Raw genomic sequence first — 20,690 nt, forward strand, 5'->3', positions numbered from 1 at the left:
ACATCTGAAAGCTTTCTTACCCAAAGTTAGATCAGAAGATCAATCCCCATCAAGTGAGTGGTATCTTGATAAGTGAATTGCCACAGACAATATTAAAATTCAAACAACTAATGTATGTCTGGAGGCCCAAACAAAGACCAGTTTCCTCTGTATGCCTGAGCCGTTTATGTGTTTTTCTGTAGAAAGCATTAATAACAAGACTTCCTTTGGCAAAAAATACAATAAGAAAGAAAGATAACCTTTTTAAGGCCGTACAGTTGTATTTCACAACAAATGTGGGTATTTTTTGTTGTTCTGACAGGGCACAGTTAGAGGCAGTCTACTTGTTTTGCCATAAAAAACACAACTCTTTCTGTCATTTTATAACTGGATTAGGAATGAAAGTTTGCCTCCTGAAAGCTGAATGATATGCAGTTAAAATTGTATTTCAAAGCTTCCAAACATGGGAACATCATTTTCCAAAGACTCTTTAAACACTGCTGGCCTCTAAAGAAACATTTCAACAACTTTTGCATTAAAATACTTACACACAAATACATTATAAAAATAATTTTGTCAAGTTTGCAAATTGTATTGCTTCACAGTATGTGGACATCAATGATTGGGCCTGCCAGACAAAAAAGTCAAAGAAAATAAATTCCTAACATTAAGAAATAATACTGATGTATGAACAGCATGTCTTTGAAAACACAGTTTCTGAAAGTAAAGATTCTATATGACAGAACCAAGGGAACAATAAAAAGCTAGGAAACCTTTTGGCGTAATGGAAACATTGCTGTATGAAAACAATGCAACAGTAAAGATGGCAACAGTCCACAGATACTGAGAAGTCAGGGCGAAATGTCCAACCGCTCAGTGACTCAGAGCACCGCAAAGAGGGGGAACTGTTGGGCTTCGAGTAAAAAGCAGCAATGTCAGTGACTGATCAAAACCTAGTGAAAGATCAACAGGTGCTGAACTAGTCCATCTCACGGTGTTATCTGAGATCTTTGGAGACTTTAAGAACTTTGTAGATGTCGTTGGAGAAGACTGTGGTGAAGTGGGGTCGTGAGCTTCTGGACATGTGGGTGCAAAGGGGACCTTTACCAACGTTTTGGGAATCCTCAATGTCCCAGATCTCTGGCATGCTGCACCCGGGCCTGAGCAAAGAGAAAGGAAGACAAGGTTAATGAGAATGACACACTATTTGTCCTGAAATTCAAGTCAATTTAGATTTTTTAAATGATTATATATGATATATATACATAACCATGTCCTAAAATGCACACATGAGTAGTTACAGTACCATCAAATACAGAACAGAGGGTGCCATGATTTAACCATACAGAAACACTCTTTCCAGCACCAGTTAAAGAGGCCCTATTATGCTTGTAGGGGGTTCCCCTCTTCTGTAGTGTGATATATAGGTTTTTGTGCCACATTAGAGGAGATAGAACTATGAACCTGAACATTTGCATAATATTTCCTCTTTAGTGCAAAATAAAGTTTAACCCCAGATCAAATGCAATGTAAATACTGTTATATTATATTTGACTATATATTTTGTATTATTCTAAATATTTTTCTAGTTCTCTTCCTCTGTTTTTAATTCTTGTTTTTATGCACCACGACACCAATTCAGATTCCTCATATGTGTAACCTACCTGGTAATAAACCTGTTTCTGAAATATTATCTTCTGTGATTGTAATGTTTGTTGAGTCTCTGAACACTTTCCTTAAATCTTATTCTTTGTTGATGTTGCAGGAAAGATTCCAGACTTTATCTTGCAATACAGTGTTATCATATTATAAAATAAAATATGACAGAAAACAGGTTGAAAAGTCCCCCTTCCTGTGAGAGGGCTCTGGTGGTGTGGAGGTACCTGGTTCTCCGGGTGCACCAGGAATCCTCCAGGACGAAGAAGTCCACCCCCAGCGTCACCAGGTTCCCCTTCACTGTGTCTGCAGACATGCGGCTGTACATGGAGTACACCAGCTTGGTTCTCTCCCTGCGAGGAGCACAATAAAGCATTGATACGGTGCACAAGTTGGAGAACAACTACATGCAAAGTAAAGCAGTACAGAGGTGCAAGTCAATTGTGAAGTCACTTTGTTACCAGTTAAAGTGCTGCATTTTAAATCGTGCTTCAGTAAAGGTGCAAAAGTAAAATGACTATTTAAGCGTAATGGCCCATTTCTGAATAATATATATCAATTACTGTATTTATTTCTGAATCTAGCAATGTGGCGTATCTTTAGTATCCTTTAGTTGAAAGTGTTTTTTCCTTCATCGTTTAACCCTCCTGTTGTCTTCGGGTCAAATCTGACGGATTTACTACTTTCATCAATCATAACTTTTTTGTTTTACATTCGATTGCATTAAGGCTTTATGATATCCTTCACAGTAGACATTTGAACATACACAATTGCTGATCACCACTTTCATTGAATTTTAGATGATTTAGTCAACTTTGTAACACCCATGGTGTTCCCGGTCAAAAATGACCGCCATGAAGAAAAGGAATTAGTAACCATCCGGATCAGATAAAACACACACACACACACACACACACACACACACATACACCCACACGCATGCACACACATACTCTAGATGTGTCCCCCCCCCTTATGTGCCCATCCCCCCATGTGAATCACACCTGACACAAACACACATACACACACAGAAATATTTGACACATTTCCCGCTCTTATGTGCCCACATGGATCACACCTGGCACACGCAATACATGTTCAGTGTCTATTCTTTGTATATTTACTAGGGCTGTCAGTAGATTAAAATATTTAATCGCTATTAATCGCATGATGTCCATTGTTAATCGCAAATTAATCGCACATTTTTTATCTGTTCTAAATGTACCTTAGAGGAATATTTTTCAAGTTTTTAATACTCGTATCAACATATGAGTGGACAAATATGCTTTATGCAAATGTTTGTTTATTATCATTAAACAAGCAATAGCAAGCAGCTATTGTCTGAGATCGCATGATGTAGTATTGTTAGATGTGCCAAGAGCAAGGACTGTCTTAGGTAAGACAGCTTTTATGTGCGCAGCTCCACTTGCTTGGAACAATCTTCAGCAAGAATTGAACTGACATTGAATTGACACATTTTAATGCAAAAGATCAAATGTTATTGTATTTTTATAGAACTAAATATGTAATAAAGCTACAATAAATATTTGTTTTCTTTATTGTAATTTTTATTGTATTTTTTGTATTTGTATAATTATTATTTTTACATTATTATTATTTTATTATTTTAAGTATTCATTTAAAAAAGTATTAATTTTGTTTATTAATTTATTAATTTATTTTTTATTATAATTGTTGTCATTTTAATTAATATTAATTTATTATTATTGTATTTATTATTTTGTATTTTATTTTAAAGATACTTTAGTATAGTTTTATGTCGTTTCTTTCAATTAAATAAACCAAACAAGGGAAGTGATAAAGGTATAACCTAAAATACGTATTCAAAAAAATGTAGGTGTGTTTTTTGTTTGTCTTTCTTTTCCTTTTCACTGTAACTAAATACTACAGTGCTAAATGTCTCATAAGAACCACCAGTACTGGATACAAACGGTAGTTTAGTTCACTTTTATTGATAAGTCAAATGTTTGAAATGTATTTATTAGGATAAACCCCTTGAGATCATGCACCAGCTAGTTTTCAAGGGGGTCCCGACAAAAGCAACCCATGACCTGAGGAGGGAGAGGAGACACACACTGACAGGCTGACGTGTACACACACACACACACACACACACACACACACACACACACACACACACACACACACACACACACACACACACACACACACACACACACACACACCCACACACACACACACACACACACACACAACTCAGGACAGCAACCTGTAATTAAAGCCGTAAAGTGCTGTAGAGTTGGGAACGACCAAAGAGGGCTGTGAACTGTTCAAACATTTAACATTGTTTAGCTTTATTGTTCATTTAAATGAGAAACAAACTAACTGAAATTCATAATTTGAAAAATGATTGATTCGAAAATAATATGCTACAGTACAGTACAAGTACTTCTGGTTTTCAGTCACTCTAGTGGCCGGTCAGTGCTTTGTTCAGACTGAAATATCTTAACTACTCCCAGATGTATTTTGGTGAAATTTGCTCCAGCCCAGTATATACCAAGTACCAAGGCTTCGTCATGTCTTCTACCAATGCTCGAGGTACCCTCGACACATTGGGTTTTCAAGTAACTTCGCCAATTAGACGCTCAGAGCAAGTGCTGGTGGTGACGTAGAATAAGGGGGGAAAAAACAACACCGGAGTTTTACCCAAGAGACTGCGGTTTGTGTCCCATGCAGGGGCGGACTGGCCATCTGTGTGTTCTGGAGAATCACAAAACGGCCGGTCGTCAGCGGGCCGTTGACGGCTGGCTCGGTTCGCTGACGGCCGGCACCGCGACAGAGGTCCACAGTTTCGCCGCAGCGGGGCTCCCCCCGCCCTCCTGTTGACAGTTCACGAGCGTGCTCTACCAATTTGTGTGGGCTCTGGGCTGGGTTAGAGTCCAGGGGTGATTTTCAGTCCCAGTCCGCCCCTGGTCCCATGTGAAACTCAACATGTTGTTGTCATTGAATTTTTACTGTTTAATCTTACACACCAGGGTTTAATGCAACTGTAGTGTAGGGTCATAGTTTGATGCGCTGAGTCCTCACAAATGCCATTTTCATCAGTCTCAGCTGTATTTGTGTTGAGAGTATATCTACATATACTGTTTCATTCAGCTTTTTACGCTTCTTTTGGTATATTGCTTTTGGTTTATGTGGGACTTCAATTGTTGGTTTAATATTATTGCTATCATAGTGTTGCTTTGGCTGCTTAACAAAGAAAAACCTCAGATATCCCAGACTGTACGCTAGGTGCTCACCACCAAAGTACAGACACACACACTTAATAACTAGCCAGTGAACACAGTGGAGCGTTGGAGCAGCTGAGAGCAAGATATTTCCATCACGCGGAGACCAGTACAGAGTTCATCAGGTGGCCAAAGGATGATGAAAAAGACAAATGTTTGCTTGCATGTTTGCCATAACAACCTTGTGAGGTGATCATTTCAAAGTCCTGTATTTGCAATGTTTGTTCTGCTGCCCCAATGTGGCCGACAGTGCACTTTGTTAAAGCAACAAAACCAACCTTAATTGAACTCAACAAAGTCATTTCTGCTTCTTCTGCCAGGTGTGCTGTGATCACAAGTATCCCTGCAGGTGGTGCCGGTGCGTTTGATTGTAAGGGGTCAACATAGTCATCCCAGGACTGGAGGAGTTCCTGAGTCTGTGTGAGGTGGAGGTGTACGGCTCTCGTCTGGATTAAGTGAAGAACTGGAGAAGTTCACAATGCAAAAGAAAACCAAAAATCACTTCTTTCTAAAATAATCTCCTAATGACATTGATTTCATTTTGAGAATGTTTAGAGCCCTACTTGCTTACATATTATACCAGGGGTATTCAACAAAAATTCAACGAGGTCCAGTTAGAGAAAATCTCCCCATGCAAAGGTCCGGAGCATCAAAATGTCTATCTTGCTTTATGAATTAGTGTGATATATATTGAAGTAGCCTGTAGCTTTATCAACGTCTGCATGTAATCAACAGCTGACTGCCAATCAAATAAAGAAAGTACAATTCATAAACAACAATATTTATTATCAATTAACATTGAACTATACAGATATAAAGTAAAGTACTGTGGATATGTGTAATGTTCCTCTGCATTTAAAAATAAAATAGAGAAAATAAATAAAATAGCTTTTGAAAATGTGTGCATCTTAAAAGTGCTTGATTTTAGATAAATAAAATAAAGTGTAGCAGCAGCTTGAGTTTCCTTTTTTCTTTGTTAACCGTTTCACATCATGACTTAACAGTTTCAGCCGATTATAGAACAATATCAGTCTTTACACATCATAACAATTGAACAGTTTTGAAGTTTCTCTTTCTGTCGCTCTTATATTGAAGTCCCTCACTCACTTTTGTTTTGTTCAGTGCGAGAAATGAGCTCGAGCTTGTCCTGCCAGGATTTTAAATCTGGGCTGAAATGGTGTCAGGGCCATTCTCATACACACATGCAGGTGCTCATTGGTTAGCCTGGAACGATATTTAGTTTTATTATTTTGATCCTGGTGGACTGATCATATTGGGCTCTGAGACTGTTTATTTGACCTCAGTTCTGACTTGAGAGGGAATGTTTGGTCAAACACTTTGTGTTTTGTCTCATAGTGGCATTTCACATTGGCACATTTAATGTCTTTCATTTTTTTAAAGCACGTTGAATTGCCTTGTGTTGAAAGGTGCTATATAAATAAACTTGCCTTGCCTTACTCCTCCACATTTATTTAATACCTTTAGTTATTTTACAGATTTGGATGAATGATGTGAAATATAATCAAGTGTTAAATCAGACTTTAGTTCCACCTGGAGTAAATTCACAAGCTACCCTGCAGTATACAAAGTCATTCAAACTAGCTGCACCTTTACCAGCTTTGAGAACACTTTGATGATCAATCATTATAAAACATATCATATATATTATTCTGAAATGGACCAATCTGCACAATGACTACTTTTACTTTTAGTACATTCATTATATTTTGAAGCTAATACTTTTTCTACTTTTACTTGAGTAACATTTTGCATGCAGGACTTTTACTGTAACTGAGTATTCCTACACTCTGGTACTTCTGCTTTTACTTAAGTACAAGATCTGAGTAATTCTACTTTTACTCAAGTAGAAGATCTGAGTACTTTTCCCACCTCTGCACACAGCATCATATAAACATATATTTCTCTTGCATTTGTACCTATGAGACAATATATACATAATATATTATATATATCAATGTGATAAACTAAATCCTAGTTGAATGAAACTGTTGGATCAGTGCAGTTATTTCTCTGTGATTAAAGCAATGGTTGCGCAAACCTGAATTTACGGGAATGTTTCATCAGTGTGTCCTTAGATGACTACTGGAACCTTGATCTGCTGACTGGAACTGGGTTCATGTGCCTGGGAGTATACTACATGGTATTAAGTGATTGGATGCTGATCATGATTATTGATTGACTTTGGGGGAAGATATCATACAAATAGCTCAGCTTTAAGGGCTATTATCTACAGACACTTCTTGAAGTTCTGAGATCAAGTAACTTCGACTCAGAGTTATTTTGTTGGGACAAAACCTCTATTCTCACAGGGAATCAGGGTAAGCATTTCAATTCTCATTCCTACTATTTTATTTAAAAATCTTGTATGTTTCAAACATTTTGTAATAATATTAATGTTTTGCAGCGGTGGAAGAAATATTCGGCTCCTTTACTTAGGTAAAAGTACTGATACTGCAATGTAAATTACTCCATTGCAAGGAAAATACTGCATTGAGAATGATACTTAAGTAAATGTTTTTAAGTATGATATATAAAAAGAAATCTAAATCCAAACAAATTTTCACATTTGAAAAGCTAGAACTGTGAAAAATGTTTACACCCAAAACTGTATTAAACAATTAGTAAAAGCAAAAACAGAAATTCTGGTTAATAATCTGGGGAGATTTACTCCTGGGATCAAACCGGAGGTCACAAGTAATGTAATGCACTTTTCAGTGACCTCCCGAAAAAACGACTGACAGACTTCAGCTCATCCAAAACTCTGCAGCTCTGCGGATAACCAGAACTAAGAAGAGAGAACACATTAGTCCAGTTTTAGCTGCTCTTTACTGGATTCCTGTTTACTTTAGGATTGATTTGAAGGTCCCCCTCCTGACATATAAGGCCCTTAATGGGCAAGGACCTAGCTATATTGCTAACTCCCTTGTCAGCCACAAGCCGTCAAGAACACTGCGTTCCTCTGCTGCTGGTTTGTTAGAGGTTCCCAGAAACAGCCGCAAAAAGACGTTTGGTGATGCAGCTTTCGTTAATTATGCCCCAAAGCTATGGAACAAAATACCTAGAGACATCAGGGATGCCTGCTCAGTGGAAGTCTTTGAAAAAAAAAATACAATTTAGCCTTTTAGGAAGCAAACTCCTCTCTCTGCTGCACTTTCTCAATGAACTCTGATGCATTTTGACCTGTCACCTGATTGTGTGTTGCACTATCCTCCTTTTATGGGACCTATCGTGCAAAATGCACTTTCTGATGTCTTTCATACATAAATATGTGTCCCCGGTGTGTCAGGGATGTTTTGTATCTTGCAGACAGGTTACGAAAAATCATTTATTTCAATACACTTAGATCTGATTTTCATTTCTTAAATTATGGCTTTCAGAAATAACAAAGAAATGTGTTTTATGTTAAATATATTATTTTAATGACTATCCTAGGTCTCATCCAGAATGATGAAACTCAGTGTTTTCCTTCTCATGCTCCTCATGGAGACGTGCTCTGCCTCCACTTATCGTGAGTATGAATCGTTTATATAAGACGTTTTCCCTATAAAACATAACAGGGAAGTGAATGTAAGGCTGTCCATTAGCAAGAAAAGCAGGTTTATACAAATTAAGTTTAATTGTCTAGATCAGTGGTTCCCAACCTTTTTTGTCTCGTTTACCCCTTGAGCTGGTCTCCATTCTATAAGAGCCCCCTCACTCATCTGTGATGATGCACATACATTGTTTCTTGTTAAACCCTTTACTAATCGTATTTAACCAAACTGCTCCCTAGTTGATAAGTCACCCTTAATACAAATGCATTTAATCTTGACCTTTACACTTATTCTAGCAGTTTCAACATCTTTTGTTGAGACTAGAGCTTTTAAAGAGAGACTCGACCTTGCTTATCTTTCGTAAACTTTGACAACCCCTGGTTGGGAACCACTGGTCTAGATTATAGCTTTAGCTCCAAAAAAAAGAGTTATGTAATGCATGAAATATTGTAATCTCACTGCTCACATTAGATACTGTATGTTTTGCTGCTCCAATAACTAGTTATTGTTATTGTGGTAATACTGTTTGAATGTAACTGTGAACACATCGCCATGTAAGAAATCCCAGCAAAGCGACACAAACAAATACAGAAAACACATTCAATCTCCAATTCATCAGCACGTGTTCAGCGTTTGGAAATAAAACACTGCATAAACATTAAAACACTGATAAACATCTTCATCAAGTTGGCAACACGAAAAACGCAAATTCAGAAAGCGTAACCCAACTCACAATGGAATAGTTTTTAATGATCACCGTTCACAGATCTAACATCAAGTCATCATTTACTTTCTGAGAAACGTGCAGCATGTCTCTGTTTGTAGTTTGTGTTTTTTCTATTTTCTTTAGTTGTTGTGCGTTGAATATTCAGGACCAGTTATCTGTTGGAATACTAATGTAGCTTAAACCATTTTCCAATGTGTGTATTATAATTATATATCGAACTGTCTCTTTTCTAGAAAACGTGGCGTTGCGTGGAAAAGCGACCCAGTCAAACCGTTTAGAGAACATATTTGGATCTGCCATCGGCGCTATTGATGGAAACCGTGACAATAAGTTCCTTTCTGGATCGTGCACACACACTGATGCAGAAAGCAACCCCTGGTGGAGAGTGGACCTGCTGGAGCCCTACATCGTCACTTCCGTCATCATCTCCAACAGAGGAGACTGCTGTTCAGAATGGCTTCAGGGGGCACAGGTCCACATCGGCAACTCTTTAGTCGACAATGGTGTATCAAACCCAGTGTAAGACATTTCCTGCACACATTTTATTCATTTGTTTTGTGCAACTGTCTGAGCATTTTGTTTATCTTCTCCTCTCCCTGTTAATTGCGCACCACCAGTAGACAGAGGTGTATTAAGATTTCTTTACTTGAGTAAAAGTACAGATACCCTAGTTTCAAAATATTTCAATACAAGGAAAATTCCTGCATTCAAAATGTTTCAAAAAGTACAAAAGTATTATCAGCAAAATGTACTTAATGATTAAATGTACATATGTATGTGACATTTCTAGATATATTCATGCATTAAGAAGCATTTTACAAGTTTAATTGTATTTATATGATTTGACTGTTTTGTGACTTAAAGAGTTCGTCCCCTAGTTTAATTGTTAGAGATACATTTAGTTAAAAGTAGCTAAAGCTGTTTAATGAATGTACTGGAATAACATTACATTGTTTCCGTATTTAAATGTAGAGGAATAGGAGTAGAAAGTAGAATGAAATGGAAATACTCAAGTTAAGTACAAGTACCTCAAAACTGTAAATGTACTACCCACCTCTGCCAGTAGATTCTCATAGAAACTGTTCCTAAATGTTTCAACCATGTCATTTTACTTATTTGCTTATCAAAAATAGAGGCAATGCTGAAGTGCGTTAAACTTGCATCGTCTTTCATATCTCGCAGTGGGTGCCCCCCTGATTGCAAAAAGGAGTCAGATTGTATAGAAGTCTATGATGAAATTACCAGTTACCTTTTATCTAACTGTTGAAGCCTTAGGGGTATAACATGTCATTCATGTTCTTCTTTCTTTCTCACTTTTGTTCTCTTTTTTTTAGGGTTGGTACAATTTCTACAGTAGAGGCATTGACCACTATGACTTTCACTAATCGTGTGGAGGGACGCTATGTGACTGTGCGTATACCGGGTAATGGAAAGGTCCTTACCCTCTGTGAGGTGGAAGTCTACGGGTACCATGCCCCAACTGGTGAGGGTTTGGGATCTTACATAAATAATGTGTGATGAAAAGTCTATAACATTTTTTTCCTGCAACTCACTTGATGTATTACCGCTGGAAAGAGTGTACCCATTAGTTTATGATCTCAATTGTTAGTTTCAAGTCTTCTTCAATCCAGCATGATGTTCAAGTTGTAAAATATGGTCCCATTAATATGAAAAAGAGAAAGGATGTACCAGCCTTTCATGTCACTTATGATTACTAAAACAGGTCTTATTTTATTTCAAGTTTAATTTTCCAAAACTGAATGACACATTTAGTTAGTTAGTTAGTTACTTAGTGCAGTTGTAGTTCTATATAACTTTAACTATAGACTCAATATATTATAGACTACAGTTTAATGTACTTTACTTTAATTCCTATGTTCCAATAACAAATAACAATATGGTAGTTATTTGTTTATATATGGTGGGGTTATCCCTTTTATGTCCTTCATCCTGATGGCAAATTAAATCAAATCTTTTGAGAGTCATGGTGAAACAGTATAATAAAAAACAATCTGCATCAGGAGTCATACATGTTATTGATTTAACCTAAATCTTTGTTTTGTTTTTTTGTTGCAGAAGAGAACCTGGCCATTCAAGGAAAAGCCACACAGTCATCAGTGTATCAGGCTGCCGATGCATATAAGGCCATTGATGGGAATCGGTCCCCCACGTCGTCTTCGGCTGACGGTTCCTGCAGTCACACAGCCCATGAATTGAACCCCTGGTGGAGGCTGGCTCTGCTCAAAACACACAAAGTGTTTTCTGTTAAGATAACCAACCGAAATGAAGCCCCCCAACTACTCGATGGAGCCGAGATCCGCATTGGAGATTCTCTTGTAAACAATGGTGCTGACAATCCCAGGTAACTTACAGCATGTCCTATAACAATACTAATATTAAAAAGTCACTAAATTGGTATTTTGTTGGAACACGTTTGAGGAACAATTATTCAGTTTTTCTCTCTCAAGTTTACCTGGTGACATTTTGGATTAAAACTCCTTACATTGCCAAGAAATAGGATTGGAGCGGGAATACCCTTCATTCATGAATGATTCCTGCAATGTGTTCTGATCTGATCACAGAAATGGACAAATACCAAGGTCGCCAAATGAAAGGCCTGATCGAGGGTCGTCAATTGTGATTCTGTGACATGATTTGAAAACATTTATTTAAACATTACTGAAATATAAATATTGTTCATTATCAAGCCCTAATTAAAAGATCTGCAACCAACATTCTAACAAAATAAAGCGTAGAAACCTAATGACGCTTTGAGTGCATGTTGAACTTAAAATGAAAAGCCTATTACTTCAGTAAACCCTTCCTGAGGTTAATGTAGTGATTTCTGCTTCTTCTACAGGTTTGCTGTAATCGACAGCATCGCGGCAGGTCAAACTACTGAGTTCGAGGTTCCCAACGGGATGGACGGCCGCTATGTTTACATAGGTATCCCTGGCAGACAGGAGTACCTGATCCTCTGTGAGGTGGAGGTGTTTGGCTCTGCACTGGATTAGCATTCAATGTAATGGATTTGCAAAGATGCTGTAATGTGTACACAAAGCATCCAAAATAAAATGTGCATCTTAAATGTAATTGTTTGCATGACGTCAAGATTTACTGGTGGAGATTGCAACAAAAGTCTGCCTTGACTTTTGCTTTTACACAGGACTTGTACACCTTCTGCGAATGTGCTTGTCTTATGTCATAAGAAAACAATCATAAATCAATCATTTAAAACCATTGAAAGCAATGGTTCTGAAGGCAAGTTTTTTATTTTTTTAAATACAGATAAAATAGACAAATATTATAAAACACATCTGAAAGCTTTCTTACCCAAAGTTAGATCAGAAGATCAATCCCCATCAAGTGAGTGGTATCTTGATAAGTGAATTGCCACAGACAATATTAAAATTCAAACAACTAATGTATGTCTGGAGGCCCAAACAAAGACCAGTTTCCTCTGTATGCCTGAGCCGTTTATGTGTTTTTCTGTAGAAAGCATTAATAACAAGACTTCCTTTGGCAAAAAATACAATAAGAAAGAAAGATAACCTTTTTAAGGCCGTACAGTTGTATTTCACAACAAATGTGGGTATTTTTTGTTGTTCTGACAGGGCACAGTTAGAGGCAGTCTACTTGTTTTGCCATAAAAAACACAACTCTTTCTGTCATTTTATAACTGGATTAGGAATGAAAGTTTGCCTCCTGAAAGCTGAATGATATGCAGTAGAAATTGTATTTCAAAGCTTCCAAACATGGGAACATCATTTTCCAAAAACTCTTTAAACACTGCTGGCCTCTAAAGAAACATTTCAACAACTTTTGCATTAAAATACTTACACACAAATACATTATAAAAATAATTTTGTCAAGTTTGCAAATTGTATTGCTTCACAGTATGTGGACATCAATGATTGGGCCTGCCAGACAAAAAAGTCAAAGAAAATAAATTCCTAACATTAAGAAATAATACTGATGTATGAACAGCATGTCTTTGAAAACACAGTTTCTGAAAGTAAAGATTCTATATGACAGAACCAAGGGAACAATAAAAAGCTAGGAAACCTTTTGGCGTAATAGAAACATTGCTGTATGAAAACAATGCAGCAGTAAAGATGGCAACAGTCCACAGATACTGAGAAGTCAGGGCGAAATGTCCAACCGCTCAGTGAATCAAAGCACCGCAAAGAGGGGGAACTGTTGGGCTTCGAGTAAAAAGCAGCAATGTCAGTGACTGATCAAAACCTAGTGAAAGATCAACAGGTGCTGAACTAGTCCATCTCACGGTGTTATCTGAGATCTTTGGAGACTTTAAGAACTTTGTAGATGTCGTTGGAGAAGACTGTGGTGAAGTGGGGTCGTGAGCTTCTGGACATGTGGGTGCAAAGGGGAACTTTACCAACGTTTTGGGAATCCTCAATGTCCCAGATCTCTGGCATGCTGCACCCGGGCCTGAGCAAAGAGAAAGGAAGACAAGGTTAATGAGAATGACACACTATTTGTCCTGCAATTCAAGTCAATTTAGATTTTTTAAATGATTATATATGATATATATACATAACCATGTCCTAAAATGCACACATGAGTAGTTACAGTACCATCAAATACAGAACAGAGGGTGCCATGATTTAACCATACAGAAACACTCTTTCCAGCACCAGTTAAAGAGGCCCTATTATGCTTGTAGGGGGTTCCCCTCTTCTGTAGTGTGATATAAAGGTTTTTGTGCCACATTAGAGGAGATAGAACTATGAACCTGAACATTTGCATAATATTTCCTCTTTAGTGCAAAATAAAGTTTAACCCCAGATCAAATGCAGTGTAAATACTGTTATATTATATTTGACTATATATTTTGTATTATTCTAAATATTTTTCTAGTTCTCTTCCTCTGTTTTTAATTCTTGTTTTTATGCACCATGACACCAAGTCAGATTCCTCATATGTGTAACCTACCTGGTAATAAACCTGTTTCTGAAATATTATCTTCTGTGATTGTAATGTTTGTTGAGTCTCTGAACACTTTCCTTAAATCTTATTCTTTGTTGATGTTGCAGGAAAGATTCCAGACTTTATCTTGCAATACAGTGTTATCATATTATAAAATAAAATATGACAGAAAACAGGTTGAAAAGTCCCCCTTCCTGTGAGAGGGCTCTGGTGGTGTGGAGGTACCTGGTTCTCCGGGGTGCACCAGGAATCCTCCAGGACGAAGAAGTCCACCCCCAGCGTCACCAGGTTCCCCTTCACTGTGTCTGCAGACATGCGGCTGTACATGGAGTACACCAGCTTGGTTCTCTCCCTGCGAGGAGCACAATAAAGCATTGATACGGTGCACAAGTTGGAGAACAACTAAATGCAAAGTAAAGCAGTACAGAGGTGCAAGTCAATTGTGAAGTCACTTTGTTACCAGTTAAAGTGCTGCATTTTAAATCGTGCTTCAGTAAAGGTGCAAAAGTAAAATGACTATTTAAGCGTAATGGCCCATTTCTGAATAATATATATCAATTACTGTATTTATTTCTGAATCTAGCAATGTGGCGTATCTTTAGTATCCTTTGGTTGAAAGTGTTTTTTCCTTCATCGTTTAACCCTCTTGTTGTCTTCGGGTCAAATCTGACGGATTTACTACTTTCATCAATCATAACTTTTTTGTTTTACATTCGATTGCATTAAGGCTTCATGATATCCTTCACAGTAGACATTTGAACATATACAATTGCTGATCACCACTTTCATTGAATTTTAGATGATTTAGTCAACTTTGTAACACCCATGGTGTTCCCGGTCAAAAATGACCGCCATAAAGAAAAGGAATTAGTAACCATCCGGATCAGATAAAACACACACACACACACACACACACACACACACACACATACACCCACACGCATGCACACACATACTCTAGATGTGTCCCCCCCCCCTTATGTGCCCATCCCCCCATGTGAATCACACCTGACACAAACACACATACACACACAGAAATATTTGACACATTTCCCGCTCTTATGTGCCCACATGGATCACACCTGGCACACGCAATACATGTTCAGTGTCTATTCTTTGTATATTTACTAGGGCTGTCAGTAGATTAAAATATTTAATCGCTATTAATCGCATGATGTCCATTGTTAATCGCAAATTAATCGCACATTTTTTATCTGTTCTAAATGTACCTTAGAGGAATATTTTTCAAGTTTTTAATACTCGTATCAACATATGAGTGGACAAATATGCTTTATGCAAATGTTTGTTTATTATCATTAAACAAGCAATAGCAAGCAGCTATTGTCTGAGATCGCATGATGTAGTATTGTTAGATGTGCCAAGAGCAAGGACTGTCTTAGGTAAGACAGCTTTTATGTGCGCAGCTCCACTTGCTTGGAACAATCTTCAGCAAGAATTGAACTGACATTGAATTGACACATTTTAATGCAAAAGATCAAATGTTATTGTATTTTTATAGAACTAAATATGTAATAAAGCTACAATAAATATTTGTTTTCTTTATTGTAATTTTTATTGTATTTTTTGTATTTGTATAATTATTATTTTTACATTATTATTATTTTATTATTTTAAGTATTAATTTAAAAAAGTATTAATTTTGTTTATTAATTTATTAATTTATTTTTTATTATAATTGTTGTCATTTTAATTAATATTAATTTATTATTATTGTATTTATTATTTTGTATTTTATTTTAAAGATACTTTAGTATAGTTTTATGTCGTTTCTTTCAATTAAATAAACCAAACAAGGGAAGTGATAAAGGTATAACCTAAAATACGTATTCAAAAAAATGTAGGTGTGTTTTTTGTTTGTCTTTCTTTTCCTTTTCACTGTAACTAAATACTACAGTGCTAGATGTCTCATAAGAACCACCAGTACTGGATAAAAACGGTAGTTTAGTTCACTTTTATTGATAAGTCAAATGTTTGAAATGTATTTATTAGGATAAACCCCTTGAGATCATGCACCACCTAGTTTTCAAGGGGGTCCCGACCAAAGCAACGCCATACAGACATTCAAAAGAACAAGAAACACAACTCAACAAAGTGACAGGGAATTACAGTAATGACAGAAGGACATACAACATGTTATAGGGGTTCTGCAATCTTTTAACATCCAATTAAAATACAAAAGAGGAAAAAATAGACACATTTTGGGGACATAGCATAACAATTAATTAACAGCAATAATCAGATATTTTTCAATGTATTTTCAACTTTTCGATGTTCTTACCTAGACATGATAAGTGTAATATAATTAAATATCCATTAGAAATAATTTGGAAATGTTGGTTTTCTTTTGGTCAATTTAAATGTATGTACACAAAATTGCACAACACAAATATTAAAAAGCTAATTTATTTGTCGAATGAGTTATTACAAAATAAATTACTTTTCTACGTAGAAAGTGTTGCATGTGAATCCGAAATGTGTATTTTGCACCCACTCGTGAACGCGCACTCCTGCCGTGAGTCGTGACGCACATATCGCGCGACATTCTGAACACGGCATCATGGCGGCTCCTAACGAGAAGAAGCGTGGTCTGGAACATTTGGACGAATATGAGCCAAAACCAGCCAAACATCTCCGCAGTTTGCACGACCGCATGGCGGACAGGAGGCTGGTGGTCATCCTGGAGGGAGCGTCGTTAGAGACAGTGAAGGTGTGTGTGTGTTGGTGTGTGTGAGTGTGTGTGTGTTGTGATCAGACCTGCTACAAGTGGAAGTGACATCATATACCTTTAAACTGAGGCTCACTGCTATAATGAAAACCTGTTTTGTTTTTTCTCCCAGGTTGGAAAAACCTTTGAGCTGCTAAACTGTGACCAACACAAAAATATCATTGTCAAAAGTGGAAGAAATCCAGGACATATCCGGCCAGACATCACACACCAGGTAAGCACTCATTACACTGAACATCTGTATTCTCCACTTGTGTCTGTGTGACCTACAGTCAGATAACCTTTCCTTTGAACTTTGTATTGTTGTATCACTGACTCCCCTTATGAATACTAGAATGTAGTTATGTAGGGAGGCGTGTGGTACAGTGGGTTGTGCGTTGGTGTTCGGATCAGGGGAGCACAGGTTCAAACCCCACTGCAGTCAGCATGTCGTTGTGTCCCTGGGCAAGACACTTCACCCCAAATTGCTCCTGTGGGGATTGCCCACAGTATTGAGTATGTATGTCGCTTTGGATAAAAGCGTCTAACAAGTAACATGTAATGTAATGTAATGTATGATTGATGTGTTCAATCATGGCCTATTCTACTAAAAAAGTGTAAGCTGATGCTTCTATATAAAGCTGCTTAAGATGACTATAACATTGATAATGAATTGTATTTTATATAGCACTAAAACTAAGTTACCAAGTACTTCAAAAGACAAGATAAGAATGATAAGCCAATGACAAAAAACTATTTAAAAACAGTCAAAGTCATACAGAGAGAGATGCACCAATATAGTATAGTTTCAATATAATACAATTGTCTGTTTTCAATCCATATCAGCTCTTTGAAGCAATATTTAGTAGTGGTAGAAGTCCAATTTTACTCTCAGTATTTGTCCAATAGTTTCAGAAGTTTATGGGATTTGGTTTTAGTTTCTTACTGAATAAAAGTTGAAAAATAATAGTCGTAGCTGTGATGTTCTTTTTTTAATTCAAGCTGCGGAAACCATGAATCTGGCTATTATACCGTATGTGTGATATCTGTTGTAGAGTTGTTTTTTTAATAACTGAATGTCTCTTGTGTCCTTGTCCCAGTCCCTGCTCATGTTGATGGACAGTCCTCTGAACAGGGCGGGTCTGCTGCAGGTTTACATCCACACAGAGAAGAACGCCTTGATAGAGATCAACCCACAGACCCGCATCCCCAGGACCTTCACTCGCTTCTGTGGCCTCATGGGTAAGTAGCTTTCTCTGTATAAATACACACTGTTTTCACCATAACCTTTTACAGACATACATACATACATAAATATATCTAATATGTAAATATTACCCAAAAAGTAGAAGTACAGATACTCGTGTTTAAAAATACTCTAGTAAAAGTAGAAGTACTGACTAAAGTTCTTTACTCAAGTAAAAGTAAAGAGGGCTTTGAAATGTACTTCAGTAAAAAGTACCCATAACTACCAGCTGTTTTAAAGAGTACCTGACCTCCCTTTATATTAATAGAACAATAATGTCATTGTTAGCTAATGAATGTTTCCATGCTGAACAACGGCAACATGACAACGTTTTCATTGGTCCCTCTTCTTTAGAGAAGACCAGGAAATGATGGATACACGGATCGTGTTCAAATCAATAGGCACGCAATGACTCTAAATAATAATGATCACGCCACCAAACACACATTCAAACTAAAGGAACCAGCCTGTTTGGAAAATGTAAGAAGTAGAAAGTACAGGTTTTTGTGTTCAAAATGTAAGAAGTCAAAAGTCGTCAGAAAAATAAGTAGTGGAGTAAAGTACTGATACCAGAAAAATGTACTTAAGAACAGTAACGAAGTATTTGTACTCCACTACTTCCCACCTCTGGAAATCAATGAACAGTCCGTCTTATCCACCTTATTTGATGTCTTCATGTCTCAATCTCTTCCCCTCCTCTTGTCTCTCAGTCCAGCTGCTCCACAAGCTGAGCGTCCGGGCTGCTGACGGCCCCCAGAGGCTCCTGAGGATGATTAAGAACCCGGTGTCGGACCACCTTCCTCCCGGCTGCCCTCGTATCTCCACCTCCTTCTCTGCCGGAGAGGAGGCCATCTGTCCCCGGACTCTGGTGCCAGAGGGGCCGGCTGCTGTGGTGATCGGAGCGTTCGCACACGGAGCGGTAAGAGTTAGCACGGTGGAGGATTCACTGCTTCATGGATGTGTATTTTGTAATTTGTGTAACTTTTTATTTTATTCTATTTTTGTATTATATTATAACGTTAAAAAAAAATGCATGCTTCTACGTAACATTAAGCTGTCTTTGGCTCTTTTTCAGCTGTAACAACGTACATTTCCCCTCTGTGAGACTAATAAAGGTATTCTGATTCTGATTAAATGGGTAGATTGGATGTTTTGAAGCTGGGTTGGAATGAGTTACTTATCCATAATCAGTTTATTACTTCAGTAAATGGAGATCAGCATGCCCCCAGTTTGGTGAAACAGATAATAGCACAAAGCAACGTACTGCTGTATAACAGGGCAGCAGCAGAATGCATCTAAGCCACCTAAAAGCATGACTATCAGGTTAGGTGTACGCTACATTTTGAATATTTTAAACAGCCTACTTTGCACTTTAAACAGGACGTTAAAGGCTGTTATCTTTATTCTCTTCAAAGCCACCAGACTCCATTGACAACAAACTATAATTTTACTTATCAGAACATGGAAGTTTCTGGTGTAACGCTACCTCGATCAGTTAGTCCGTACAGATCGAGCAGTCGACCATCAGCCACCTTTTCTGCAAGGCTAAATTGTTCTGGCTAATCTTAGTTTTGATGGGCCACAGCAATGGATAGCTTCTGTGAGGAACTTACTCCTTGTTTCCCCAAACGTACGTACGGATTAACTGACTGTGGAAAAGCACGTCATGCAACGCCACCTCCAAAAATCCAGACCTATCCCTTTATGCATCAAATATCTGCGTTACTGATCTCTCTCTCTGTCGTTAGGTGAATGTGGACTACGCGGAGAAGACTGTGTCCATCAGTAACTACCCGCTCTCCGCAGCGCTGACCTGTGCTAAGATGTGCTCTGCCTTCGAGGAGGTGTGGGGCATCCTGTGACAAACACTCAATAAACTGCTGGGGTTCCCCTCACAGAGACTTTTTTGACTGGACTATAAATGGATGTGATGTCCGTTTCCCCAGTGATGCTGCGTGGACCACCGACATGAATACCCTTACACTCTGCAGGTGTAGAGATGTATGACCACCATATGTAATTTACATAGGTTTCTGTACTCAGTGTTCCCTTTTCATGTAGAAGTATGATGTTTTTTATACTGTCAATAATTACTGAGGTTTGGATAATCTATCAATACAGTTACATTAAAATATTTGACTACATGAGTGGTTTTCTTTCATATAGAGCGAGACATACACAAAAGATTCAGACATCATAAGGGACGTTGATAACTTTGAGAACATGGAGCTGTTATTTTCATTATAATCTCATCTGTCAATTCTTTTCTCGATTAATCAATTACTAGTTTTGTTTAAAAACAGTAAAATTGCAAATTGTAGTTTTTTAAAAGACAAAGATCTCTTTGTATTTACTTTTGTCAGTCCAAAAATCCAAGGCATTTAATTTAACATGATATAGCACAGCGAGAAGAACATTACTGCATTTTCTCCTTTTCATGATTATTCCATCATCAAAATATTTTGATATTCGATTAGTGTCCTAATGCAGAAGACTCATAAAATACATCAGAACAGGGACAACAATAATGTACATACAGATAAACACTTCATTTTAAATGAAAGGAGATCAATGCATGGAACCG

General features: G+C 37.4%; 3 protein-coding genes across 4 annotated transcripts; 2 read left to right on the forward strand and 1 right to left on the reverse strand.

The window, feature by feature from the left end:
* Window positions 1–176: 176 nt before the first annotated feature.
* LOC117494776 (probable C-mannosyltransferase DPY19L1) lies at window positions 177–4,375 on the reverse strand. The gene is made up of 3 exons (XM_034145736.1): window positions 4,324–4,375; window positions 1,863–1,988; window positions 177–1,139 (listed from the first exon to the last, which is right to left on the reverse strand). The coding sequence occupies exons 1-3, from the start codon at window positions 4,347–4,349 to the stop codon at window positions 977–979; spliced, it is 315 nt and encodes a 104-aa protein (XP_034001627.1). The 5' UTR covers window positions 4,350–4,375; the 3' UTR covers window positions 177–976.
* Window positions 4,376–7,137: 2,762 nt separating this feature from the next.
* LOC117494768 (fucolectin-4-like) lies at window positions 7,138–12,278 on the forward strand. Of its 2 annotated transcripts, none has more exons than XM_034145727.1 (6): window positions 7,138–7,243; window positions 8,358–8,433; window positions 9,419–9,704; window positions 10,520–10,668; window positions 11,262–11,547; window positions 12,046–12,278. In XM_034145727.1, the coding sequence occupies exons 2-6, from the start codon at window positions 8,370–8,372 to the stop codon at window positions 12,197–12,199; spliced, it is 939 nt and encodes a 312-aa protein (XP_034001618.1). In that variant the 5' UTR covers window positions 7,138–7,243; window positions 8,358–8,369; the 3' UTR covers window positions 12,200–12,278. The 2 variants fall into 2 exon arrangements, with proteins under 2 accessions (XP_034001618.1, XP_034001619.1); XM_034145728.1 differs by lacking the exon at window positions 7,138–7,243 and adding an exon at window positions 7,342–7,361.
* Window positions 12,279–16,675: 4,397 nt separating this feature from the next.
* On the forward strand, window positions 16,676–20,250 carry emg1 (EMG1 N1-specific pseudouridine methyltransferase). The gene is made up of 5 exons (XM_034145733.1): window positions 16,676–16,863; window positions 16,994–17,095; window positions 17,961–18,102; window positions 18,817–19,025; window positions 19,855–20,250. The coding sequence occupies exons 1-5, from the start codon at window positions 16,714–16,716 to the stop codon at window positions 19,966–19,968; spliced, it is 717 nt and encodes a 238-aa protein (XP_034001624.1). The 5' UTR covers window positions 16,676–16,713; the 3' UTR covers window positions 19,969–20,250.
* The last annotated feature ends 440 nt before the right edge of the window (window positions 20,251–20,690 follow it).

This window comes from Trematomus bernacchii, unplaced genomic scaffold, assembly GCF_902827165.1.
Source record: "Trematomus bernacchii unplaced genomic scaffold, fTreBer1.1, whole genome shotgun sequence".
In the NCBI taxonomy this organism is placed as follows: Eukaryota; Metazoa; Chordata; class Actinopteri; order Perciformes; family Nototheniidae; genus Trematomus; species Trematomus bernacchii.